The sequence below is a fragment of the Melozone crissalis genome, unplaced genomic scaffold (genome assembly GCF_028551555.1).
Source record: "Melozone crissalis strain CALT ecotype California unplaced genomic scaffold, PUWL_Pcris_2 ptg000019l_1, whole genome shotgun sequence".
NCBI lineage: Eukaryota > Metazoa > Chordata > Aves > Passeriformes > Passerellidae > Melozone > Melozone crissalis.
Window position 1 is genome coordinate 28,787,287 of NW_026535797.1, and position 25,815 is coordinate 28,813,101.

The 25,815-nt window shown below is 41.6% G+C and overlaps 1 protein-coding gene across 1 annotated transcript in view; it reads right to left on the bottom strand.

Annotated features, from left to right (window-relative positions):
* Positions 1–25,815, bottom strand: part of FAM13C (family with sequence similarity 13 member C) — a 114,867-nt gene that overhangs the window by 39,166 nt on the left and 49,886 nt on the right. Inside the window, exons 7-9 of the mRNA XM_054276568.1 lie at positions 7,501–7,539; positions 2,618–2,674; positions 819–1,017 (exon numbers count right to left, since the gene is read on the bottom strand). Of these exons, the coding sequence (XP_054132543.1) occupies positions 819–1,017; positions 2,618–2,674; positions 7,501–7,539 (295 nt within the window). The remainder of the gene's footprint in view (positions 1–818; positions 1,018–2,617; positions 2,675–7,500; positions 7,540–25,815) is intronic.

The window sequence follows — 25,815 nt, forward strand, 5'->3', positions numbered from 1 at the left end:
AATAAATTATGGAGCCAAGATATGGAAATACAGACATCTGTATTTGTATATGCACAATTTTATGTAAATACAGACATCTGTATTTGCAGATGTCAGGCCTTGTGCCTACTGCAGACCAACAAATCTACCAACATTTATATTAACTATCTTGGATATGAGAATATTTTCAGCTGAGGGGTTAAATCTGCACCAGAGCTCAACCCCTTACACTGCACATCCAACACAACTTGGGAAGCACCAGAGGCATTTTCAGCAGCTGCTGAGAGGTGGAATTCTAGAGTCAACAGAGCAAATGTACCACCAGAGGCAGCAGCAGAAGTTTCCTCATTTCTAGTCTTCCTTAGCACCTTTTACAAAATTTACAGTTCTGCTCTCCCCAGCTCCACCTAGGAAGATGGTGGGGGATAGCACTGCTACCAGTGTGCTACTCCACTGCTATGGTCTTACTATTTAAATATGAGAGAAACAGAAATTAAGATGAAGGAAAACAGTGAAATCCCTCTATTTGTAGCCAAAATACAGTAAAGGAGATCGTTGATCAAATAAACAAAACAAACAGTCTAAATAAATATTTGCACATCTTCAGCTATGCTCTCCACTCGCTTCTGAAAGCAGTTGCAGCACAACCCTCTGCAATTCCCTAGCAGAAAGAAATTGTTATTACAGGAGGGTTGCAGACTGCAGGTCCTTGGAAATCAGGGTAGATTACTGTGGGGTCTCAAATCACACCATGAATTACCAGGGAGTCCCTCTTTGCATTTCAAAACTTGCTTAGACATTGTGCCACAAGCTTCCTCCTGGTAAGTTTAATTTTTTACCTGACTTTCCTCGTGGCTTTTTCCATTTTCCAGCTTTGCAATGGGCTTAGGTTTCCTCAGCTTTAAGTTGCCCATTTCAGGCTTTAGAGCACAGTCAGTTAAAACCTGCTGCTTGTGCTGCTGGGTGTCTTGCAAAGGCAGCTGCCTTTCCTCTAAGACAGCAGAGTTGTCCGGGTAATTTTCTTTGTTATCATCGTCTCTGTAAGAAAATAAAATTGAAATGCACCAGGCAGGATTTCAGACATCTGTCAAAACATTATGAGGGAAGAAGAGCAACAAGTTCTTAGCTATTTATGGCATATAGCTTTTACTAAATTTAGTGGTCTACACATCAGCTATAGATCTAAGTTAGCATTATTACACACTCAACTGGGAAGCTACTTAAACGATAGCTTTAGAGGCACTCTTGGGCTCCAGACCTACAGTTCCCATTCCCCAGATAAAATCTGAAACTCTTTTTTTCATGCAGAAGACTTCCCCCACCCAATGATTTGCAGTAACCTCACAAAATATCATCACAGACAATAATTCCTCTCAACAGCACACTTCCCTTCTGTTGGTCTCTGGGTTTGAGAGCCATTGCACAGAGGGAAGGAGTAAGCCACTCAAAGCAAGGTCTGAACAGCCAGGGATGTGTTTGGAGAAATCCTCCTGTGTAAGAGATACCTGGTGGCTTAAAATACACTGTTACTCAGGGATGCTTAATCTGGGACCTGGGGCAGACATTTTCAATCCCCACCCAGACTACAATATGCAAACTCTGTCCGAGGAGACCTTGCTAGTGTCACCCACAGCCAGTGCCTCCAGCCTCAGCCTGCTCTCATGCCTTCCACAGGGAGCACCTCGGTGGCACCACGGGGTTACCGCAGTGCAGGAGGCAGGGCTGCTCCAAAACCCCTGGCTGCAGCTTGGGATTTCAGATGTTAGCTCCAGCTGGCAGAATTCTAATGGTCAGCTGGGAGTGACCTCTCTCCTGGTGTGAAACTTCCACAGCTGAGGGAGTCAAGGGCTATTGAATTAAATCCCTCTGAGATTCATTTCTTTTTTTTTTCCAGAAAGCATAACTTGCTAGTTCAATGTTTTCTCTTAAGGATTTTGAGCTGCCAAACTCACTTTCCATCTGTGGCCCATCAGCATCCAGATGGATGCTTGCAGGGTGCCTGTGGAGCTGAACACCATTGCTGCCCATGCCTTCTGCAAGTGTTCTCCAAGGCAGTTGTTATAGTTACAGCTTTATAGCCCACGAGCACCCCAACAATGTGCACCAGTGCTGCTAATTTTAAGGTATCCTCTGATTTTAAGATCTTCCTGAAAGGTTAAATTGCATACCCTAGCAATCAATATATACTAACAGCCATGAGAGAGGCATGCCTCAAGAATACTTCAGTTAAATTAAAATTTAAAGGATTTCTTTTTACCAGACACACACAGCAATGAGCATATCCTTGCACAGTTGCAAAACTCTGCTTACTACTGCTTTGCACCAGCTGCTGTACAGTAAAATTCGGTGTATAAACACCACAGATGCCTCTGAATGACAGGAGTATGATGTGAAGTTAAGAATACAGACCATAACATATTTACATATATAATAGCAACAGTAAATAATCTCCATATTGATCACACAAAAGTGCACAAGATAAATATGTATTCCCAGAAATACTAACAGCTTTTGCAGGTAATACCCTAGAAATTCTGCATTCCCTTGAGAATAAAGGCTTTTTTCTAATGGTGTAACAGAAGCAGTCACAGTTTCAATTGCTCCCAATGGATTTCAGACAAAGTTTGTAGGAGAGTACCTGGGACTGGAGCTGCCTGCTTGATCTTCATGCACAGAGTCTGAATACCCGTCACACCTTGAAAATGAGCACAAGATAATTATTGGTTTTCTGCCAGCTGCAGAAACTTAGCTTTTAATAACATTACAGTGCAGCTCAAACCATAAACACATTTCTTCTTCTCCTCACACTTTAGTCGGGGTCATTTAATGCCATAACTGCTCCATGATAGTCCAAATCTCAGAGGAAGAAGAGGATTTGAGACATTAAGTATGCACAATTTGGTATATCATGTTCAGACAAATGGAAATAATTACAAGGAATTCAGATGTTACCATAAAAATCACAGGAAAATTACAAGAAACTCTGTATTCTAATTGCTTATAGTATACTTCACATCAACCTCAAAAATAATTAGACACAACTAAGGATGTTTTCTCACAAACTCACAAAAATATTAACTGTGATAGACCAGTCACCCTTTATGCAGCAGGAAAAAGAATCCCCAACTAAATTATGAAGCGAGAGTTAGCCTTAAAAAGTGAACTAGCAGTATTTTTTAAGATGCCTGAACAATCATAATCAATTACTTCCTTTAAGTTACAAACAAAAGAATTGTCCCAGGGCTGCCTAATCAGAAGAGAAGTCTAGATAAATATGCTAAACCACAACCACTGAGACCTGAACATGACACTGTGGCTGCATGGCTGAACTTTGCAGGATGATTTAACCTGCAAAGCCCATGGGCAGCCTTTCTTCAGATAAACATGCATCTATAAGCATGGACTCCCAAAATATGGAAACACCAAGCCTGGTATTGCTGGGGTAAAGTCAGGGCCCTCTCCTCACCCTCAGTTCATACTCACAGGGCACAGACACTAAGGAGGCCTTGATCCCTTGAAGTTTTCTGGCAGAGGAATCTCTTCATTATGGGGGAAGCAGCCTGTACTTCTGCTGACTTGTTAAATTTTGAGAAGAACTGCCCCACTTAGAAGAGAGTACATTAAGTGACACATTCATAGCTCTGCATTGCAATTTGATGGCAAGGGTTTAATATATTCCTCTTCCCCACCAGTCTTCTGCTGGTGTCTATATCAAAAGTCAGACTGCAGCAGAAAATATTTAAAGGGCCACTCAAGTGTTTACACTTCCTGAATACATCAGCATATGCATGAAAGCATTTGCTGCTCACAACTGGAGCAGAGAACTACAGTGGCAGATCACCCTAATCACAGAATATTCCTGCAGTGAGTGCAGCTTTCCCCACATGGCAAAGTGGGATGATAGGTGGAAGACCAGACTTGATGTGCAAAATGGAAAAATTCACTGTAGAAATCTGGCTGCTTCTGGGTGCCAGTCACACCTTCCCCTCTGCCCAATACCCGACTGCCTCACAGGAAGCAGCAAGGACACACTGGGAGTTTGAATAAGGAAGCCCAGTGTGAAAGGAACCAGGAACCTGGCTGTAGAACTACAAGGAATATTTCAGAGGGACAAAACAACAGAAAGAAAATGCGTTGTGTGAGGAGGCAGTGCCAAGGTCAGAGCTGGATGGACAGAGCTCCCAGCACAGACACAGGAGAAGGTGTCACCAGGTGCACCACAGGCCAAGCCATGGCCAGCAAAGTCCAGGAATCCCCTAAAGGGACAAATTCTCCCTCCTGGGTGTGCCTCAGACAGAGGAGGTGGGAGAAAGCAGCTCTGCCACCAGTTTTTCTCCCTCTCCTCTCACCAGTCACCTCACTTGGCAGCCTCCTGGAAGACCACCTTGGCAATGGGGAACACTCTCTGGAGGGACAATGGATGGCTGAACACAAGTCCAGTGCCCAAGTCAAGTCCAGTTAAGGACCACTTTCCTGAACTGGGGAAGCTGGGCTGGCTGTAAGGAGGTGATCTTGAGAGACAGAGCTCCTAACTCAGCACCCAGCAGCTGATAGAAGTCATAAAATATGACTTCTACAACTTATAAACAACATAAGTGAGTGTGACAAAATGTATTTTAGTAACTGGATGGCAGCAGATAGGAAAGAGAAGCAATAATGAGTCAGAGAATACAATGACCATCATAAAATTTAGAAGATCCTGAGGAAGTTCAGAAGCAGTACACTCCAAAATTTCCCACCAGAATTTTTGTCTGTGCAAGAATAAATAATAACCAGGGGGTTGAGAGCTCACTCACACAGGACAGTGTTTGAGGCTGGGACCATAACAGGACCTTTAAAAAGATGAATTTGTCATATAATGCAAATACCCATCATTAAAGCATGGAGTGTTTTTACCATGATTTCTTAAAGACGTGTCTTCTGTGTTCATGCCACCTGCCTGAGCATATCAAAACAATCATGCACACCTTCCTTTCCCCTCATCAGTACCTTGTAAATCTTGTTGTTTATCTTTAGCTATATATAATAGATAGGGTGATATTCAAGAGTTTGGTACATTTTTTGATAGTTTGTGGCCGTGCAGCAGAGAGACAGAGAGACTTTTCACCAACAAAAAACTGCAGCAACATCTTCCTCACTCCTAAACCAATAGAGAATGTTCCACAGCAGCTTCAGGTCAGAATGACCAAATGGGTGGAGGCTTACATTGGGTAGGAGCTGTCTTTCAACCAAAGCAGTGATGTGAATCATCCCTTCAGTTCCCAATCCAGCTACTGACTGATGGGTATCTCTCATAAGTAAGTACATGCATTATTGATGTTATGGCAAGGGCCAGAATCAGGTCAGAGATGGGATCCCAGCCTGGATGGAGTGCTGCTCAGACTCTGGTTAGTCTGTCTCTGTGCTCCTTCCAGGGTCTCTGGGTTAATGGCACCAGCTTCTTTAACATTCTACCATTTTCACCTTCCCACAGGAGCCATTTCAGACCAGAGCGAGCTCTGCTCCCTTTTGCTGACTTGACCTTTGAGGAGCTCACGTGAGCAGTCCCAAACCAGGCTGCATGCATGGCTTGCTGGGAGTTTGGCATCCCCAGGCACTCTCCTAGTCTGGAGAAATGTTCCTGAAGGTGCTCTACACTGCCTTGATTTTATTCAGGAAGCCCTAGCTTTGCCTTTGTCACAAATAAAGACAGAAATTGTTAAATGAGGATGTCTAGATGTGCATGGCAAACTCTTTCTTCTGCTAAATAAAAGTAAATCTATTTTCATCTGTTTTCAGTGATGGTCAACACAAGCAGTAAGTGTTGAAATCAGTAAGAATTGTGTATCCTCAGCAGCTCTCAAAAGCAGGTGTTGGGGGACAGCTCCAAATGAGATTTAGGGAAGAATGACTTAGGGAACCAAGTTTGTTCAATGGGACAATGCTTTTCAGATACCATTGTTCACTCCCTTTGTTTTCTAAAAGCACGTTTCTACCCCTTTGTTTGGAAATCGAAGATGAAACATGAAATCCTACAAACAAGAACCAAAAGCAGCTGAAATGAGGGAGATCCAACCCCTCTCCATCTCCCCAAGGGCAGGGCTGGCACCACACTCTCAGATTTTATACCCTCCTGGTTCAACATGAAGCCCCACAGAGAAAAGCCATCACCTCTGGATCCCAGAAACCTCAGGGGGGAGGCAGGCTTAGGGACTGCTCCAGGGGAATCTCTACAGGAAACAATGGATGTACTTAGGGACAGAGGAAAGGGAAGGAAAAAACCATGAAAATATAATTTCTGTAATCTGGCTATTTTTCTGTGAAGGGGGGGCAACCCATAATTTTACAGACCAAAATTCATCACGTAACTAACAGGAACACAGGAAATGAAAACAAACAAGCATGCAAGTAAACAAAAATCCCTCCATGATTTATTAGCTTCAGTTTAACCTTTCCCTATCTGCCCCAGTCACACAAAAAGTGTGACTAAATTTAAATATTAAATAAAGCAAGGAAATATAAGCAAATAAAGCAAAGCAGTATAAGAGAGGGAAATTCTTTAGATCCCATTGAAATATTACTTCTCCTGCAGAGGTTATGACAGCACTTAGAGATGGCTCAGATGATTACAACTTGGCCTGCTTTCAGAGTGTCCCCTGTCCCACAGCACTCAGCAAACAGCTCACTGTCCAGCTGAGATGTTTTACATTATGTGCATTTTAACAGTGTAAAGCTCACCTAATATACAAACAAATCCATACATCATTTTCCTCCTGAAAAACAGCTTGGCTCCTTACTGCTGCAGAATCTTCCCCAAAAGCTTTTGAAACAATCAAAAGCATGCAAAGTAAAAATGCACAGAACACCAATATTGAAGTGGTTTAGACTAAAATAAGACAAAGACCATTTCATTTGCAATAGTTCCTAGAGGGTTTGCCTTCCTAACTTTCTAATGTCCTCCCTTGTTCTGCTGTCTCTGTAAAACAACCAGAAAAATCAACATATACATCCTTTTGATTATGATATATACAAAAGGCCATCTAAGGAGTTTATGGAATTGATAACAAAGAAATGACAATTTTGGTACTTGGCCTGTCTAAATAATGTATAGGGATTTTTCAAAATAGTTCCTAATGATTTTTTGTTTCCTAACAATGCTTGTGGTAAGTACAGACCATGTGTCCTTAGAAAACAGACATGCTTGTGTTTGACAGGATCATCAGTATCAGAAATGAGCAATATTTTGACAGGAGGTTCATCCGACACTGCAAATCATGCACTTAAACATTTGTGATGTGCACCCAGCACATATTCTCCCAAAAAAGGGATTTCACTGCTAAATAGTCACAGAGCATTTAAAGGCAGCTGCTTTATGCAATCCTTCCCATACAGGCAGTAATATATTTAGATTACAGAAAACTCAATCCAAATATATGACAGATAGCTTGGGACTTCTCACATACCATTTACAATTATCCTGTACGGTAACTAAACTCATCATTCCTGTTTAAAAATAAGGACATCTTTAAAGTGTTCACTTACTCTGCTAAAGCTGTCGTGTTGAAGGACTTATCCTGAATGCTGAAACAGAAACAAGAAAACATCAGATAAATCAGCAAGGCAGGCAGGCTCCCTGTATCCTCCTCAGTTGTAGGAACACATGCACAAACATGGCATTGCGAGGCACGTCTGTGCGCTCGCTCTGCATGCTCGCTCTACCTTGGGCTGCTCTGCACATGCTCATAATCAAGAAACCACAGGGATTAGTCCTACAACACTCACAAAGCCCAGCCAGCAGCACCCAGGATTCAGGCAGGGGTGCAGGTAGATTGTGAGGCTCAGATCATGATCATTTATAGCTGTAACTGTGCTGTTAATAGAGGCTTAGGTTTGCAAACAAGTATTTGGCATTCTGTCCTTTTAATATTTGCTGTGTAATTGGCTCATCAAATGCAGGGGTTTTTTACTTAAATAGGGTTGCCCAGCTAGCTGTGTGGAGGTTTTCTTGTTTAGTGCTCTCTTACATGCTCAGTTCATGGTCAAATCACAAGGGATTCTATGAAAAAAAAAAAAAAAAAATCTGGCAGAATGGACAGTTCAAGTAGGAAGAGGTTATTAAGCTAACAGCAAGCAGTAGATGAAACCATCCCTGTGAAAAGAATAGGCTGCTGTGCTCCTGCAACAAAATGTTTCTGACCTGATGTAATACGTTCAGCAGGGTCAGCTCAGGATATTGCAAACTGCTGGGTTTGAGGCAGCAGTGGAATTCCCCCTCCAACAACACCCCTCAAATCCAGTGAACAACACTTTTGGATCATCCTGAAATCTTACAGCAGCATAAAAGGAAAAAAAAAAAGTCCAGCCAGCAAACAGTCTCACTGCTACACAGCAGAGATGGGATTTTGTTGTTGTTGTTGTTGTTTGGGCTGGGGGAGAGAAAGCAAAGCAGACAACGCCTTGTGAGCACTCCTGTTTGTGACAAAGGCATCTCTGAGGCGCCAGCATCAAGCCGAGCAGGGATAAAGAGGCACCTCCTCCTCCTCCCCCAGCAGCAGCTTGTGCCTCTACGTGGTGTTGACACACATTTCCCAGGCAGCAGTGGCAGCCAGGAATCACAGCCTGACAATGGCTTTCCTTTAGCAGCAGCACTGACAATGCATCACATCTCCCCCATCCCAGCCTCCCTGCCTCTCACACACACTGCCTGCTCTGTTCTTATATTTGTACGTGTATATACCAGTGTGGATAATGGCATGAGTTACCTGGGGATCAGAACATCACAGCCAGCCTGCAGGGACCTCTGCCCTTCAGAGAGGACATTTTGTGAGAGAAGGATGAGCAGAAAAACCTAAATTTAATGGTTAGTAATTAAATCCTGCCTTAAAACTGAAATACCGAGGTTTTTCTCCTCCTGTTTCCAGTTCTATTGCTCTGACCATACAAATACAAAGTTCTTTATTGCTATTCTATTTGCAGGACAGCAACTGATCAAAGGTATTCTTCTAGGTGATGTGGGAAGCAAAAGCTTAATTTACATGCTCAATAAGTAGAGTGCCATTAAAAATAAGTGATTTTTTTTAAGGAATATATTCCAGAATGCCTAAGTGAATGCTTGACTCTTATTTGGAATGGTTAGGCTGGGTTCACAGCCAGCACTTCAAGTGTGTCATGGAGGAATCACTGCATTTATCACAAAATACCAGTGACAGGCATCACAGCTTGACTAGAGTAGAATTTAAAGGGCTGAGTACCTGCACACACCCCACAAGAAAGGGAGCTCTTGCAAACACGACTTCTCCATCTGTGGGTGCACAAGTCAAGGTCTAATTCTCTGTGAATTCATTCCCTGTGCAAACGCACTGCAGCGTTTTGATGTTGCTCCTAGGAAGATAACAGGACTGAAGATCAGTTTATAAGTCAGGGATGCTTTGGACTGAGGCCAAGTTTAAAGCATCATCACTTTCCTGTCATTTGTCTGGACTTTGGTGCTGAACAGCAATTGCTACATCTCCTTTAGGGAAGCACTTCACATTGCAGCTCACTCCCAAACTTCCACTAGTTTTAAATATAACACTGATCACTGTAAGTGGAGAGTCTCTTCCTGTAAGGTGGTGAAACCATTCAACAAAATGAAATTTCACATAAAACAGGCATAGCAATAACACATGCATATAAGTAAAGGCCAGGCAAACTCAGGAGCCTGTTTCAGAGCAATGCCCCAGTCAGATAAATGGAGCCACTCTTCTCCTGGGCAACACAAGAGACGAGCTACAGTAGACTCACAGTAACTTTTCTTCTTTTAACAGACAGAAGTAATTTGTCTTTAGGGGCAAACACTCATTTCAACAGTGATGTTGGCTTGGGCCCTCTTGGCTGACCCCAGCTCCTTCCACCTCCTTCCCATCCGTGTGCTTGGGGTGAGACCAGAGCAGGCAAAGAGACTCTGCCCTCTCAAGGGAGAGCCAAAGGTGCTTGAACCTGCATCTCTGCTTCCTTCTAAGTCCCAGACACAGAGAAAACCTAAAACAGTTGTTACCTCCTTATTTTCAATAGCGACATGCAAGCCAATTAGGTCCATAATGCTATAGGACATCACTCTTTAGCACACTGAAATTCTCGGTGCCAGATGTATTTCACCACCACATTCAGATGACATGCCAGACTTCTCATGTCCTGAAGTCCCAATGAAAACAAAGCTACACCTATGTGTGAAGTGAGCTTTGAACTTCCCCACTGAATAACAGATAAACTTCTAAGGACTTTTTATCTTGAATTCATCAGAATATGTATTTCTGAAATTCTGAAAATAAAGGCTTTTAAATCAGTTTTTCCTTTTTTCTTCTAAACAGCTTCAGTGATTCATATTTTTTGCAAATCCTATGTCTAGGAAAAGACATTTTCTTTGCAGAAAATCTGCCCATTTTATACCCAGTTTTGTTCTTACCCTCTTTTGCCAAGTGCTGCTCTAGCCAACATAAACATCACATGACAGCCCTTAGCTGATGACAAAAATGCCAGAGATCCCCAAAGCAAACATCTACATACATTTTGAGATACCAAGACTCAGAAATATGTTACTATTCACTTCTGGAAGTTTGACTAATATATTGCCTATTTATGGCTGACAAATAGATTGGCATAGAAATTCCATTCTTTATTTGGTTTGTACCATCAGGAGAATTTCTGCTGGATCAGGAAGGAGCATGAAGCAGGAATCACAGCATCCAGCTTGGTTTTGCACATAACAGAGACACATATTCAAAATAAATCATATGTTCATAAGCTCAGCATTAGCTGGCAGTGAGTGCCTTACAAAGGCAGTGTAAGGCTGCAAAAGAAGAGAGGCAAAAGTGGGCAGAAATAGTTCTGGCTTCAGCAGAACAGGAGAGATAAATGATCAAAATGCCATAAAAAAGAAGGAGGAATAGTGAAGCTCTCCAAGCTGCAGTTGTCTAAAAAGTCACACACCCCCCCCACCCACATCCCTGCAGGCTTTGTGGATCTTTGGGTTCACCTGCAGAGCAGAACCTTCACCTCAATTTCCTGAATTTGCTCATCTCACTAAATGACTGTTTTCTTTCCAGGGTGTTTCTGACTCAGACAAATTATGAGGCCTTTCAACCCTAACTACAGAATAATGAAGAATTTGCATTGGGAAATACACTATATTTTAAAGGGGAAATTACACATTTACAAAGAACTCTAAGCTCTCTAAGGTTCTGGGAAAGTTACTATTTTGCATGCAATATCTACTACCTAATGAAAAACTCAGTGCAAGCCTATAGGGTGTGATCAGCATTTATTGCCAGACTATTTTCTTCATTATTATTTGTTATCCCACAGAGTCCTAAGTGCCTGTGCTGGAATTGCTGCATCAAAGGCAATTATATTTTGCAGTGCAGTCAGGCTATACAAGGGAGCTGCCCTGGGCCCCATGGAGAGGCACAGTGTGACACTCACACTGCAGGATGAGGAGCCCAGGGCAACACCCTCCAGCTCAGGGAAGGAGTTACTCATGTTCCACTGCCCAAATAAAGGGAAACTTGGAATGACCTCCCCACTACTGTCTCTCTGGATGAAGTCAAGTCATCCCTGCCAGACCCGGCTGAGCTCAGAGACTCATAAAAATACTGAGCAAATTTGTTTTTCTTGAAGCATGTGTGCTCCTGCCAAGAAACAATACCCTGAAGGGCTCCAGCCATCCGTCACCTCCCTCGGGAGCTGTACCCACAAGGAGGTGCACTGAGTCCCACCTGTTTGCATGCACAGAGTTTGCTGCCATGAGCACATGAGCACCTTCAGCTTCCCTGCTCTGGGGAGCAGCTAAATATGCTTCCTTGGCAGGTCACACTGCTCCTTCTGAGGCCACACTTCTGAATTTTCTTTAGGCAGTGAGGCAGTAACTCATTTCTGACTCTAGCAAGTCTGTTGTCTTCCCACACACAGGATTTTCTTGAGGGGTAAAGGCAGGAATCATTCTGCAGCAAAATGTTAGCACTGGGGATGGCTCCAGTGCCTTGCCCTTTCTCCATAAGTGATCCTGCAGGATACTTCTGCTGTTTTCCAATCTGTAAGGCATAAACCAAGGAGCTGCCATGTGAGAGAGGAGTCACATGCTGTCTCCTGTAGTGATAAATACTGAGTGCTACATACTGCAGCTCAAAATATTCATGTGTTCACCGACTTGCTTTCTTGAGGAGCAGCCTGCCTTTTTATGGACAAGATTCTCCAAGACATCACCAAACATCTGAGGAGAAATAAGCTAAAATACAGCAATTACAATGTAGGAGCTGACTGGTGAGCACTCAGTCCAGCTTCTACATCTTTGACTTTCTCTGTGACCTAATTAGGACATCATCTGAGAAGGGAACCTGGGGGAAACAGCACTCAGCTGATCTTGCTGTGTGTCTCAAAATGAACTGACAGACTCATGCAGGAAGAGATTCCAGCTGAGCATAGATGCAGACACAGTTATCATAATCCAGTCCAGGGAAATTCCATAATGTGCCTTTCATTTGTGTTGGGTAAAAGTTGGTGCACCTGCACGCACCTTCGGAGCATGAATATATATATATTTTCCGAAGATATTTCAGTGTGCAATCAAACTGCACATAATTCCTGGCTCAAGCCTTTTAAGCAGTAGGCCCCTGAACCCCATACACTCCTATAGTACACCCAAGTTTGCACTGAGGGGGGCACATTTACCCTGCAGCTCAAAAGGCACAGATCCCTGCCCTTTTAAAGGGAAAAATGTCATGGAGCTACACAATTTTGTGCAGATTGTGGAGCACTACAGTCCCAAAACTTGATTACATTTCTGCAGCCCAGATGCACATACCTGAGCTGCCACCAGGACAGGGAATTGCTGGAGCAGGGAGCCCACCCCAAGCTCTCTTGGAAGGCTACAGCACTCTGGTCTGAGGAAGAGTGCTAAGCTGGAAATACAGAACCATGCCTCTAATTTTTTTATTAAAGAACAAGTTGTTTCATGGAGTCCCATCAGCTCTGCTGAAAATCTCTGTAGATATGCCCCACAGTCATCATAGAGCACTCACAGGGCTGCATGATGAGCCAGCTGTACCAGCCCAAGTGGTGCTACTGACTGAGCCCCTACTCAGTTGCAGTGATCCTCTGCAGACAATTTAATACCATCACAGATGACAAAACTGTTTCCAGCAAGTTTACACCATAGTCAGGCTAGACTCAACACAGCACTAATTCATAACCAGTTTTTCCTCTCAGTATTGCAAGATGAGGAAAAATACACATGTATCTTTAATTTTTATGTTCTTTCCAAACATCTATTCACAGAATCATATACCTGAAAGGCTTCAATATTTGGCTTTCTCAAATCTGCCTATAGCAGTGCACTCACCTATGAGGTACTTTGCAGATCTTGCTCCCTCTCCTCCAGGTACCTAGCAGACCAGCTCATATTACCTTTCATCATACCTGTAGCTTTATCTTGCCAGCAGCAGAGAAGCCAGAATGATATAAAACAAAATCAATACCAATCTAGAGGACATGTATCAAAACCTACCTAAAGCAATTGCTGTCTAATTTCAGAGCTCATTCTCAGTGACATACAGAAGCACCTCTTTAATTAGCATTGTCCAAGATTTCCATTACCAGCAATTATGTCTTTTCAGAGGACACCTGGCCTTCCCTCAAGCATCACTGTGCACCATGTGACACTCACTGATTACTCCTACTGATATCTGAGGACAGGCAGGTAACATCAAAAACAGATTTGCCACGAATCCTCTAATGCCTTTTTCTGTGATTGGGTATTGCTACCCTCTGGCCACCAGCAGAAAACACCCACAGGCTGCTCTCATAGGGCTGGGCAGCTGTACCAGGGGGCCATGCAAAGCTTTGCTGATTATATCACCCAAGGATACTGCCCACAGTATTTATAGCCCAGTAGGACTGATCCCTGTGACCACATGTGCCTGAATTTTGGGTATGAAAACAGACTCTCCAAGACCCTGAATATTTTCTTTATAAAGAGCTTACTTCCTATTTTGTACTTTTTGTTGAACTGCAGGAAAATCTGATACAGACAGATTATGAACTATTAATGTATAAACTAACCCAGGACATGAAATTTAAAATTACAACATTATGTGAAGCTTATGCCACTTAACAACTACTTTATGCATTTAGATCACATTCAGAGAACTCTGAATAATCACTACTGTTTGTGTGACTGAAGTTGAGAAAGAGAATAGCAATAAATGCAGTTACAAAAGTATAACCCGTAACTTACATCTCCTGTGTCACAATAAATAACCAGAACTGCTTTTCTTTTGGAAACAAAAGGAAATACAGACAGTAACACATGTATGCTTAGCAGTGGATTTAGATTTACTCTGCATTACTCTGAACACATGAATTATCTGAAAACCTAAAGATAATATTCCTTCCTACATGAAAAACAGGGAAAAGCAAGGAGTCTCCATTTGCACACATCAGATACAACTGTGCAAGACACGGGATCCCACAGAGAGCTTTTTAACCCCATTCACTGCAGTCAGTTTCTGTACATATAAATCTTGTTACTCTTCTGCCAAGTGCTTATTAATTTCAGGGGCTAGTATGGTCAGAGAAGAAGCTGATGTCATTTAATCAAAATTGATGTAATGTGTTTATGCTCCTTTCTGAACTTACATCAATAAATACAAACCCAAGACAGATCCAGCTTCTCACAGGCCCCTCTGGAGCCCATTCTGAGCCATGGAAAAATATCCTACAAAGAGCTCCATGTAGTCAACTTATTCCTGGCTGTCAATTCAGACATAAATATTTCTTCCCAGCCATCTTAATCTCATAGAAAGGAAAAGCTGTCCACGTGTCAGAAAAGAAAATAATGAGGTGGACAAAAAGGAAAGAAAGCTCACATTGGGGAATATAATAGGAAGGCACAAGCAAAATCCAGAATAAATCCAGCAAATGTAAGCAAGTAGTCCCAATGTAAAACACAGTTATGATGGGCAGCTGAGGGAGTTCTTCTGGGCATTAACTCATCCATTTTCATGGGGGTTTATAAAGCTCCAGTTGCTCATTCTCATTTCTGCCATGAAAAGTCCATGGTAACAAATCCTACAATGTTTTTTACAAGTTGTTTTCTGAATTACTTTTCACTAAATGTGTAGCCAGTGACATTTGAAACCCACTGATTCAGGCCATTAGCTTTTCTAATATCATGATCCATTGACATCAGAAACATCTCATCAGTTATACCATATTCCCCTGCACTTATATTTCACCAAAATGCTGTGAATAAGCCACCAAATATCAGCAGCCACACTCAGTGGTCAATTTCTGCTCAGCTTCGACCTTGCTGTTTTAATTTCCTCTGCTAGAAAAGTCCTCCTCTGTTTGGCTTCTATTTCTGTGCAGGATCATGATCTGCGCTTGTGTCCCACCATGCACTATTTAATTTACCAGCACAATCCACAGCTCCTCAGCACAGACATAAATTTGTTCTTCCAAACTCTGAGAATATTTTTACCTTTCAATACATTTTGGGTTGCTTTGGTTTTGCTGTATTTGTTTTTGGACGTATTTTTCCCAGAATTTTTTTCTTTTATATTGCGGGAAAGATAGAGGAAACTGTATTTCACCTAAATGTCCATTCTCAGCACAGTGTCTTGCAACACAATAAAACAGCCAGGACAGGTCACAGCACTCTATAGAAACTAAATAATACAATTCTGTTACATAATATTCAACTTTGTGGCATCAAATCAGAACCCTACAGAAAATATGAGAGAATGGCACATGCCATAGAGCACAAATGTCTTACACACCTATTCAAATTTATTTTCTTATTAGAAGACAGGACTTAGAAGGATTTTCTTTTGCACAGTAGTACTTTGGGGAGGAGAGGAACCTGTGGCAGTCACTGGAACAAGGACCAAATTTCTTTACAAAGCTGAGGAAATATCCACATAACCACACACCATCTGTGCTCTTGCCTTTGTATCCTCCTGCTTAGTGTGTGTGTGTTTGTCTTGTGGGCTGGCTTGGCTGCCTGGCTTAGGGGTGTCCTGAGGTAGCACTGAGCCTAAGCCTTTGTGCAGACGTGCCCTGTGCCAGGGCCACCAGGACATCTCCTCTCCTTAGGCAATGGCGTCTCCTGCCCCAGACACCGGGATCTGAGCCCTGACACAGCCAGCACACAGGGAGTTTACCATCCATGGTGCCACAAAGAGGTTCTAACAACAGCCAATTATCTTCATGGGTATAAGTTTAGTACTTGTTTCCAATTCCTACGAGGAGATGATCTTCCAAGGACCAGGACAAACCTCACTGCACAAGACTTTGCAGAGGAGCTTTCTTCTCCTGGGTCAGAGCATCTCACAGGGGTCTCCACAATCAGCTCTGAAGTGCTGCAGCACACAGAGGGCAGCACCCAGCCCTTCAGTTTTCTCCTTTTCAGTACATTATTTGTTTGAATATGTTCTCATCCCGTATTTACAACAGATTTTAAGGTTCAAAAAGAATCTGAAAGCAGTAATTTTCTCTGGGAAGACCTTGTGCCACTTTACAACAGCTGCTGACACTGAACAAATGACCTCCTTCATAGAAATTTGGTCCCAATGCAAACTATTTGTGACTTGGATATTTCCTGTATGGACCTCCTGAAAGGGAGCAGAACCACGTGGGAAAGAAATTGATGCAGAAAGCAGCTTTACCACTTTGCTATCTATTGCAGAAGGGCAGTGTACATTACTTCTCCCTTTTGAAGCATTTAAATCCTTTGTTGCAAAGCACATCAAGTGTTCTTAATGACATGATCACATTTTCTATCTCAAATTGTAAGTCCCCTGACCCTTTGATAAACTAGAGAAAATTGGTTTCGGTTTTACACTACTCAGAGAGTTGTAAATATAGGAAAGACATTTTCATTCTAATTTTAATGATATTTTCCGTCTAGTAGTTCTGCAGCATCAATCAGAGAGATACCAATCACAGAAAAATGTTCTATTTCTAGGTGAGCTATCCATTTTTAGAGAGAATTAGAGTCTTTATAAATTTTTTTCAGAAGCAGAGCCAGTCAAAAACAATAAGTAATCCTTTAAAACCTGACTCTGATATTTTCCTTTTTTTTAAGATTACGAGGAAAGGACATCTTGCCTTTATATTAACAAAAATGCTGACAGTAATTATTAAAAAAGAGCAATGAATACTGTAGTCTAAATGTAGGCATATTCAGGAAGATTCAGAGCTACAGTTTCTTCCCTGTCTTTGCTGAAGCTTGAAGAACTGCAGCCTACACTTTCTAACCCAAATCCAGGCTCTCAAACCCACATTTAAGCACCTACACAGTTTCAGACTAATTTTAGGTAGCCACCAAGCTGAAAGCCCTTGGCCAGTACACACACTGCTAATTCAGTGTCTGGGATGATGGTTGTAAAGGCTCTGGGATTATGCCTAACACTACAGCTGTGTTGATGCATGCTCTCTACAAATATAGAAAAAAAATCCTCCAACACACCCAAACTCAGCTCCAACAGTTATTAAGGCACCAACCCAGTTACCATCTCAGGGCATATTTGTTCTCTGCCACCCCCTCGTTTTTCCTGTTCCTCTCAGATCTTGTCAGCTCTCATTAACCACCCAGGTTCCTGCCTCAGCCCCTGTGGGTGCTCAGGGGATAATGCCAGCCAGGATAACTCTGGTATTTCCTACCAGCCCCACAGAGGTGCTGCCTGTCATGGGTTGGTAGTGAGAGCCCTTGCTCTCTTTTCTCTCCCCCAACACAACACTTGGAGGATTTCACATCACTTGTATCATGCAACCAGCCACTCGAGTGTTTTGAGAGAATGGGCTAAAAATGACTTTATAAACTGCCCAATGGGTAAATGTGTTCAGGCAGAGCAGGGAAAGGCCATTCTCCAAGGCAGTACAGTTCTTACCACAGCATTACTCATAGCTGCGTGGAGAAACAGGAAAACCTGATCATCTATAGCCACCAAAAAGTGAGCATGACTCAATTGGGGTGACTCACAGTTCTGACTAACCAGTTTAACAGCTCTTTTTAAAAAGAACCCCTTTTGAAATAATTCCTGTGTGTTCTTCCTCAATTGCCTTCCACTGCACAGTTTTAAATGATTGCCAAAGCACAATCACAGTGCAGAGCTAAAAAGACCACAACGAGGCATAAATGTATCTTAAAGCCTTAAATAAAACATCCAGTTAATAAGTGTCAGGCAGATGTATTTGTCTAGAACCTAGCAGATTATTTCTTAGTCAAACACAAGGCAAATCCAGCTGAATTCCAGGCTGGGAGGATGGAGGGTTGAGTCATGCTGTGCCAAGTGGCTGTATCCAGCCTGCAGGTGCACTGCACGCCTCACATTCCTGCTCTGTGCAGTGAATTTCCAGCAGAATAAAAAAGTAGCTGAGTCCTCTCCCAGAAGAAAATGCAGCTGGAGTCAGGAACAGCAATGGAGAGAATGTGAGGAACAGTCACCTCCCAGCACAAAGCAGTTTGCATTTTTAAATCAATAGGGATATTGTAATAGAGAGGGAAGTTTAGAGTTCATTCATTTTTAGCCCACTCTTCAATACAGGGTAAATATTCCTCCTTATGCACCATTACAATGAATCCTCACTATCAAAAATGTTTATAAAACTCTAACTACTCTTTCAATCTGTAATGCAGAGTAGACAAATTAATTTACTAATAGCTCATTCCTATAAATAGTCATATGTCAAACAGCAAACAGGCAGGAGAAAAGTAACTAAATGAAACCCATTCTCCAAGTGCATCATCAAAGACAGGGGTTTTCTAAATTCACCAGTTACCACAAAGTGTCCTGTCAGCCCCTGCAGCAAATGAGGCTCATATCCACTCAAAGAAGCCAGAACTAACTGAAAAGGCTGGGAGGTCAGCTGAAGAGACATGCAGAAACTGCCCCTTATATGGTGCTGTAATTCATCTGGTATTCTACTCTATCTCTTGGAGAGTCTGCAGAGGTCCCACATTTCAAAATTGCACTTAACATCTAAAACTACACATGCAATAAATCATCCATGTAACATTCCTCAAGAGTCACTAAGCAGCTTTATCTGACATTGCCACTAATGGAAAAGAGGATTAATGGGCTTTGCTATTATTTATTACCCCCCTTCCCCTTGACTGTAGAGAATCCAGTTGTTCTGCCCAAGTTGTTGCTGAATGCCTTGACCCAAATCCCTACTTACAGCCTTAGGTAACAACAAACAGAAATGTTGTCGTTTCAAAGGTTAGGCAGTAACCAAGGATAGAATAAATTTAATCCATACTGAAAGTACAATTTGATTGATGCATAGATTGATTGACAAATGCTGAGGACCAGTCAAGCATTTCTTTCTGCTGTCTGGAAGAAAGCTTCCATGTCACATTTTTCAGAAAATAATTATTTATATGTGCTGATGAACTCCTGGTTTTCCACTGTCCTCAGCATCCTCACCCACTTGCTTGTGCAGTGTATACTTTTAAACAGATCTGGAACTGTTCCCCACTCAAAAGTATGATTAAGTGATTACAACTAATGCAGCAGTCATTGTAATAAACCATTTAATCCACCTTTAGGAGTTTCATCTGATGCATCAAAGCTGCAGAGCCTCTGTGTATAACAAATATGCCAATGCACAAATATTCAAATATTTTTTGATTCACAGTAATATAAGACTATAAAGCATTTCCCCCAGTTTATTTTTAAGAGGTGGTCATTTTATTTCCTTGGAAAAATTACACTATGCATAAACTGTATGATGCAACACTGCATTCATTAATATTCCATTTGTTGGCAGAAGCCAGCTCCAATTTTCAAAATCCATTATGAATGTAGGGAATGATGCCCATGAAAGTGAGTCACAACACTGCTGCCACTTGAAATAAGTCATCATCATCATTTTTCATAATGTCCTCTGATCTGTGCAAAAAATAACTTTCCACTTAAATAGGAAAAGTTTGACAAAACTGGAAGCATATGTTTCAGATATAATCTCAAAAATAGTGACCTTTTCTGATATTTTTAAAAGTAGTCTTAACAAAATGAAATATTTATTATCAGCATTCTGCTTTCACAAAGTGCACAACCAAAATAACACCAGGACAAGCTCACTCCCATGGCAGTGAAATTACACACGGAACATTATGTACCCACATACAAAAGAATTACTACAAATTTCAGAGAGATAATGAGGAATTCCTGAAGACCTCAGCCAGCTACTCAGACAGGCTTTTATTACCTGGCTGCTCTGCAACAGTCTGCAAAAACTGCAAAGGAAAATCCCACCAAGCAGCCACCATTGCAGTTAACTCTCGATCTCTATCACAGAGAGTCACAGAGGAATTCACCACCAGCAGTGCAGCTCCCCTGCTCCCTAAGCTCAGGCATGAGATGTGCACAGAATATCCAGCAGCATTCAGCCCCAGCCCTCACCCAGGCATTTCCCTGGAAAGCCATTTGTGTTTTACATGGGGGACTCCTCCCCATGGAGCGCCCAGGAGAGGCAGAGCTGGATCAGCCTTCTGCAGCAGAAAGTTCTGCTGGGCTGCATAGACACCCCACACTTGCCTTGCTATCTCCTACACTGTCATGTTTTCTTCACCTGCAAAGCTGCTGGTCTCCTCAGGCTCTCAGGAGCACAAATCTTAGAGGTTGTTACTTAAGGTGTCCCCTCTGCAATTAAGGATTTTAAGGAAATAGCCTCAACACTTCTCATCTATAAGCAGACTGCTTCACTCTTCCACCAGTCATAAGGAGATGAGCAGCATGTCTGCTTCCAACCCAGGCTCATTGCCATAATTTTAAATTGTCACTGCAGCATTGATGGAGACAGCACAACCCATTTCTTGGTACAGAACAGCCATCTATGCCATGAAACACCCTAGGAATCTGAAAAATCACATAATTCCCGTAAGTCAAGCCACCATCCAGCCACCTGTGTTTCTATATAAGGTTCCACAGTGTGCAGTGTTCAGAATATAATTTTTGCTGCTGCTTATGTCAACAAGACCTAAGAATTCACCCAGTTGTAGGATTAGAAACAACCACACAACTATGAGTATCTAAAAACCTGTCATTAATCTACTAAACCATCCATGTAAATCCGTTTTAGATACCACCACCTGCATAATAAAGTGCCTTCCTTCCATTACTCACACAAACATAAATTAAAAACATATCAGCACCATTTGAATCCAACTTCATATGGAGCTATTTTGAACTGTTTCTAGCATGACTTTGCTAAATCCCTAGACATTGAATATGAGCTTGAATATTCTTTTAAAATTGCTATTCAAAGTAAGATCAAAACTGGAAATGAGTGGAATCATAAATGAAGGGATGAAAAAAAGTGGTGTTGCTTTTTTTAAAAATCAGTTTAGGAAAACCGAAGGGGGCAGAAGAAAGGATTGCCTGGCAGGGACCTGCTGATGCTCTCTGGTTTGCTGACACCAGGTCAGTAATCTGCTAAAACCTTCCTTGCTCTACACACCATGTATGTTAACAAGCCTTTTCACTTGTGGAACCAGAGCCAGGCTAAGCACAAGATAAAAAAAGGAGAAGCAGCACTGCTCTTGCATCTGACAAAAGAATTAGAAGTTAATGAATTTTTGAGTGTGAGCAGAAATTAAACCCATTAAAATATCACAAAGAGCACAAGTACCTCAGGTCATGGTTGGCAAGAAGGTTGACAGAAATGGAATTGGTCAAGTGGTCTGAGAAGAGGCACTGAAAGAAAACAGAGGAGAGGGGAATCAGTCTGGTGTTGAACTTGAAAAAGAAAAGACAGAGAAGTGAAAAGATTGAATCTTGATAAGTTTCCCACAAGAACAGAATGAATTAATTATGATAACAGAAATATTAGACAAGAATAAAAAGTACTGATAACAGCCAAAGTAATTTATCTTTCCAGTATTTATAGAGACACAGAAATCCAGAAATCCTTTTTTTTTCTCCAAAACCTGTAATAAAGTCCTGCAAACCAAACTGTTTAGATGAAACTTCTTGTGAGTGAGCATTCTTACTGCGCAGTGTAAAGACACTGCCATGCTTGACATCTTTTCCAGCTATAGCTAAAAATAGTCTGTCAGAGCTCTGAAAATTTGCAATCCTAATTATTCCAAGGCAGAAGTTTGGACTGGTAAATATGCCTGATTTGTTTTGCATTCCATTCAAAAAAATCAGGGATGTTACACCATGTTTTTCATTGAATTGATGCTCAAACACAAAAAAGCCATCTGGAAATTCCAGCTATGGAGCCAAGCCCAGGGACTGCTCTTTAACCTCAGCACCCCAGAGAGCGAGAACTCAAAGCCCAGGAAATGCATACACAGACAGCAACATATGCAAACAGGAAAACACAATCTGCATTTCTCCTTTGTTTGCATATTCATCAAACTGCATTTCTGCATCTGCAAATGATCAGTTGGTTGTGTAATTATTAATTCCATTCTTATATGCATCAAATCATGATAAAACTAATGCCAATTGTATGGAAAACTGACTTTGTGTGTACCTGTTTTGATCTTCTGGTAGTTTGATGGTACTCTAGGGCTGAGAATATTCTATGGAGTACAGTTTATAACAACCTCTGTGAGTCTGAAACAATTAGAAATACTTACAACACTGACTGATAAGAATTAAAATTAAAATTAGAATTATCATAAAATTTAAAAAAAATTGTACCCATTTTCCTTTCTGGATGTGATCAAAACCAGTTTGACTTCAAAAAAGAAGTCATTTATTAACAGAATTGTGTGAGGACTTTTTCATGTGCAACTGCCTCAGATGGGCATAAGATGTGTACTGTGATTTACATCAGCCACAGAGAGATTTTCATTCCAATTCATTCTCTCCTATTGCCAGCTCTAATTTGCAGATGTTGTAGGCTTTCAGCCTAAAACAGAAGCAGAAATTCTGGCATGTTCAATGTTTGGAAAAAATTCATATCTGCAATGATAGAGGCTAAACTGATAGGACAGATGGGCAGATGAAACCAAGGGACAGAAATAAATTATGTTATAATGTTACCTGCTGAAGAGAAAACCTTGCATGGGTTTCTAGAGCTAAACCAAAACCACACTTTTCAGAACTCCATCACTTAGTCATCAGTGACAAACTGATGAAAAAAGAAGTGAAAAGTACCAACACAGTACCTATTTTTATCCAAAATAAAACATTTCCATTTGCAGATTTTTTTAAAGAGAAAAAATTCTAAATAGTCCATGCAGGGATTTACAAGGAAAAAGTAAGAAAAGACATGTTTACCATCTCCCTCTATTTTCAGCCCCTCAGCATTCTACCAGTCCCATAATTCATGCACGAATCATATCAGGAGCCACAGCTCAATCTGTCAGTTCTGGAGCGTGAATCTGAACTTCAGCTGTTCATTCCAGAGAGTCTGCCCCAAACTCTGGGCTACAGAGATCTAATCACTCCTGACCTTTCCTGTTAAACTGCTCCAGTTTGTACCCTAATTCAACACAAGGGAGGATTAGGCCTCTGCATCATCTCTTGGTTTAGTGACACCCAATTGCACTCATGAATCCCCATTCCCCAAACCTAAACACTACAGAAAAGCTTCAATATCTTAGAAAATAAAAATTACCTGGGGAGTTAGGAACTTATCTTTTCACCAAATGCAATCTGCAATAAAGCTGCACTTTCCAGTCAGTCTCTCATTCTTTTTACCAGGCACTCTCAAGCTCAAAGACACACATTGCTGAACAGAAACACAACCAAGTCATCCTCTGGCTGGAGATGCCCCAGAACTGAGAGAGTTGTTCAGGAGCTCTGGTGCTGTTCTCCTTCATGACATACAAGTGTGTTTAATAAATGTGTTCATCACTCATGGCAGGGAGAGTCATGCCCTGAGTTCCTGTGCTAGTCTTACCACACCCCTGAAACAAGTAAATACTCCTCTGGAGGATGAGGGAAAGGTGTGCCCACCTTTTTCCACAGAACTTTGTCAGACAAAATGAAAAGCCCAGTGCCATTCAACGCACAAAGCAGCCAATGCTCTCCCTCAGCAGGTTATTAAACAGGTATTTATAAAGTGTTTTGCACAGAAATCATAGATTATGATTTTCATTTGAGAGAAGTTCTTTCTTTAGGGCAGTGACATGGAAAGTAGTAATAAGTCCAGGTTACCAGTGGAAGTGTATTGCTTCTAGTCTGTTCATTGCATAGGCTGACAAGAGGATGCCACAAAAACAGCTGTGAATACAGATGCATCCATTTTTTCTAATATTCACCATTAAAAGCACCAGAGATTTAAAACTGGCACCAGAACTCAGTGGCACTAAGTTTAACATTGTGATTTCTTGCAATAACTTTCAGGAGCAACAAAATTTTACAGATAATTTTACAGTATTCATTAGAATTCTAATGGAACTCAGTAGCACTGAATAATAAGTGTGCATAAAGATGCTTTAAGGTCAAATCCAGCATACATCAAGGAATAGAAAGGTCATAAAGTGAGAACCAGATGGGATAGAAGTTTCGTTTTGACTGACATAAGTCAGAAGTGTAGGTGAATGGTTTATTCCCAGGGAGTTAAACAGAGGAGATGCTCTTCCTACCTGGTGTACCATATGCATTTTCACTCAATATTTCACATGGGACAGATGAATCACATGTGTCTTGATCTTCCCTCATGGAAAACCCTGACTCATCTTCCCAGTCGCTACTAAAAACCTTAGCACAATACTCCTGTAAGCAACAAGCAGTAAGGAACACAAAACTGATTGGCTTATTAACAGATATAAATATTTTCAAGGCAATATTTGTTTAAAAGAATGAAGCCACAAGCAGCATGGCCTGAAAACACTCCAAGTTAGAGCAAGCTGTGCCCAGCACACTCGCAGGGGGCTGTGGCAGGGCAGCTGATGCAGCTCTGTGCTTCAGGAGCTGCATCCCACATGCAATGTGTGCATCACATCTCACAGAAGCAGAGCAGGGTGCTGCCAGGCCCCTCAGCCCCAGCACCCTCCAGGCTGCCAGGTGCTGCAATGCAGGCTTGTTCTGCCTGTCTACATGCTCTGTGGGAAATTGATCCTGCTTATTTATGACCACTACACCATCAGAGCATCAGGAGCTGCTTTCTCAAATCCTAGTGATGGGCTCCATTAATTTTATAGATACATAAATTTCACATTAGAGTTTTGATCTCTCATTTTGACAAAGACATTAATTCTCAGACAGAAAATTTTCATGAAGCCCACATAATTTCCTGCTAGGATACTGTATATGTATATTCTCTATTTCAAATTACAGAGAGCCTCTATACATTCTAATGATATATTATGCCCTGTAATACCTTTATGTACAGTATGCAGTCCCAGAGTCCCTAAATTATTCATCATGATGTGCTTCAGAAGCAGAATTTTTTCATATCCCTTTAGGTAGTTGGAAGCACTGTAGCAATATTTAACCCATTCCACACACTAGCAGAGTTCATTTGGTTAATATTAAGCAAAACAAATAAGTCTTTTCTTTCACTCCTCACATTCACATCCTAAATTTATCTAAGAGGTCCAAACCACCTTATTTTACTTTCAGTTCAAGCCTTTGAAAAACAGACATCACAAAAGCTGAGGAGCTATGACATGACAAAAGGCAATGTGAAGCTGAAGATCAAAGAGAGAGAAATTAGCTAAGTGCTGGAGTAAATCCTTCAGGGATGTTGCTCACTCTGCATCCCTGGTGGGGAGATCAGGTTGGACAAATGTCTGTAAGGAATGGCTTAAGTGGAGTTCACCTTTCCTTCTGGCAGAATTACGGATTAGGTGACCTCCTGAGGCTTCCTTCAGATCAGTGAGGAATCAGTTTACAAACACAGCAGCATTAATCA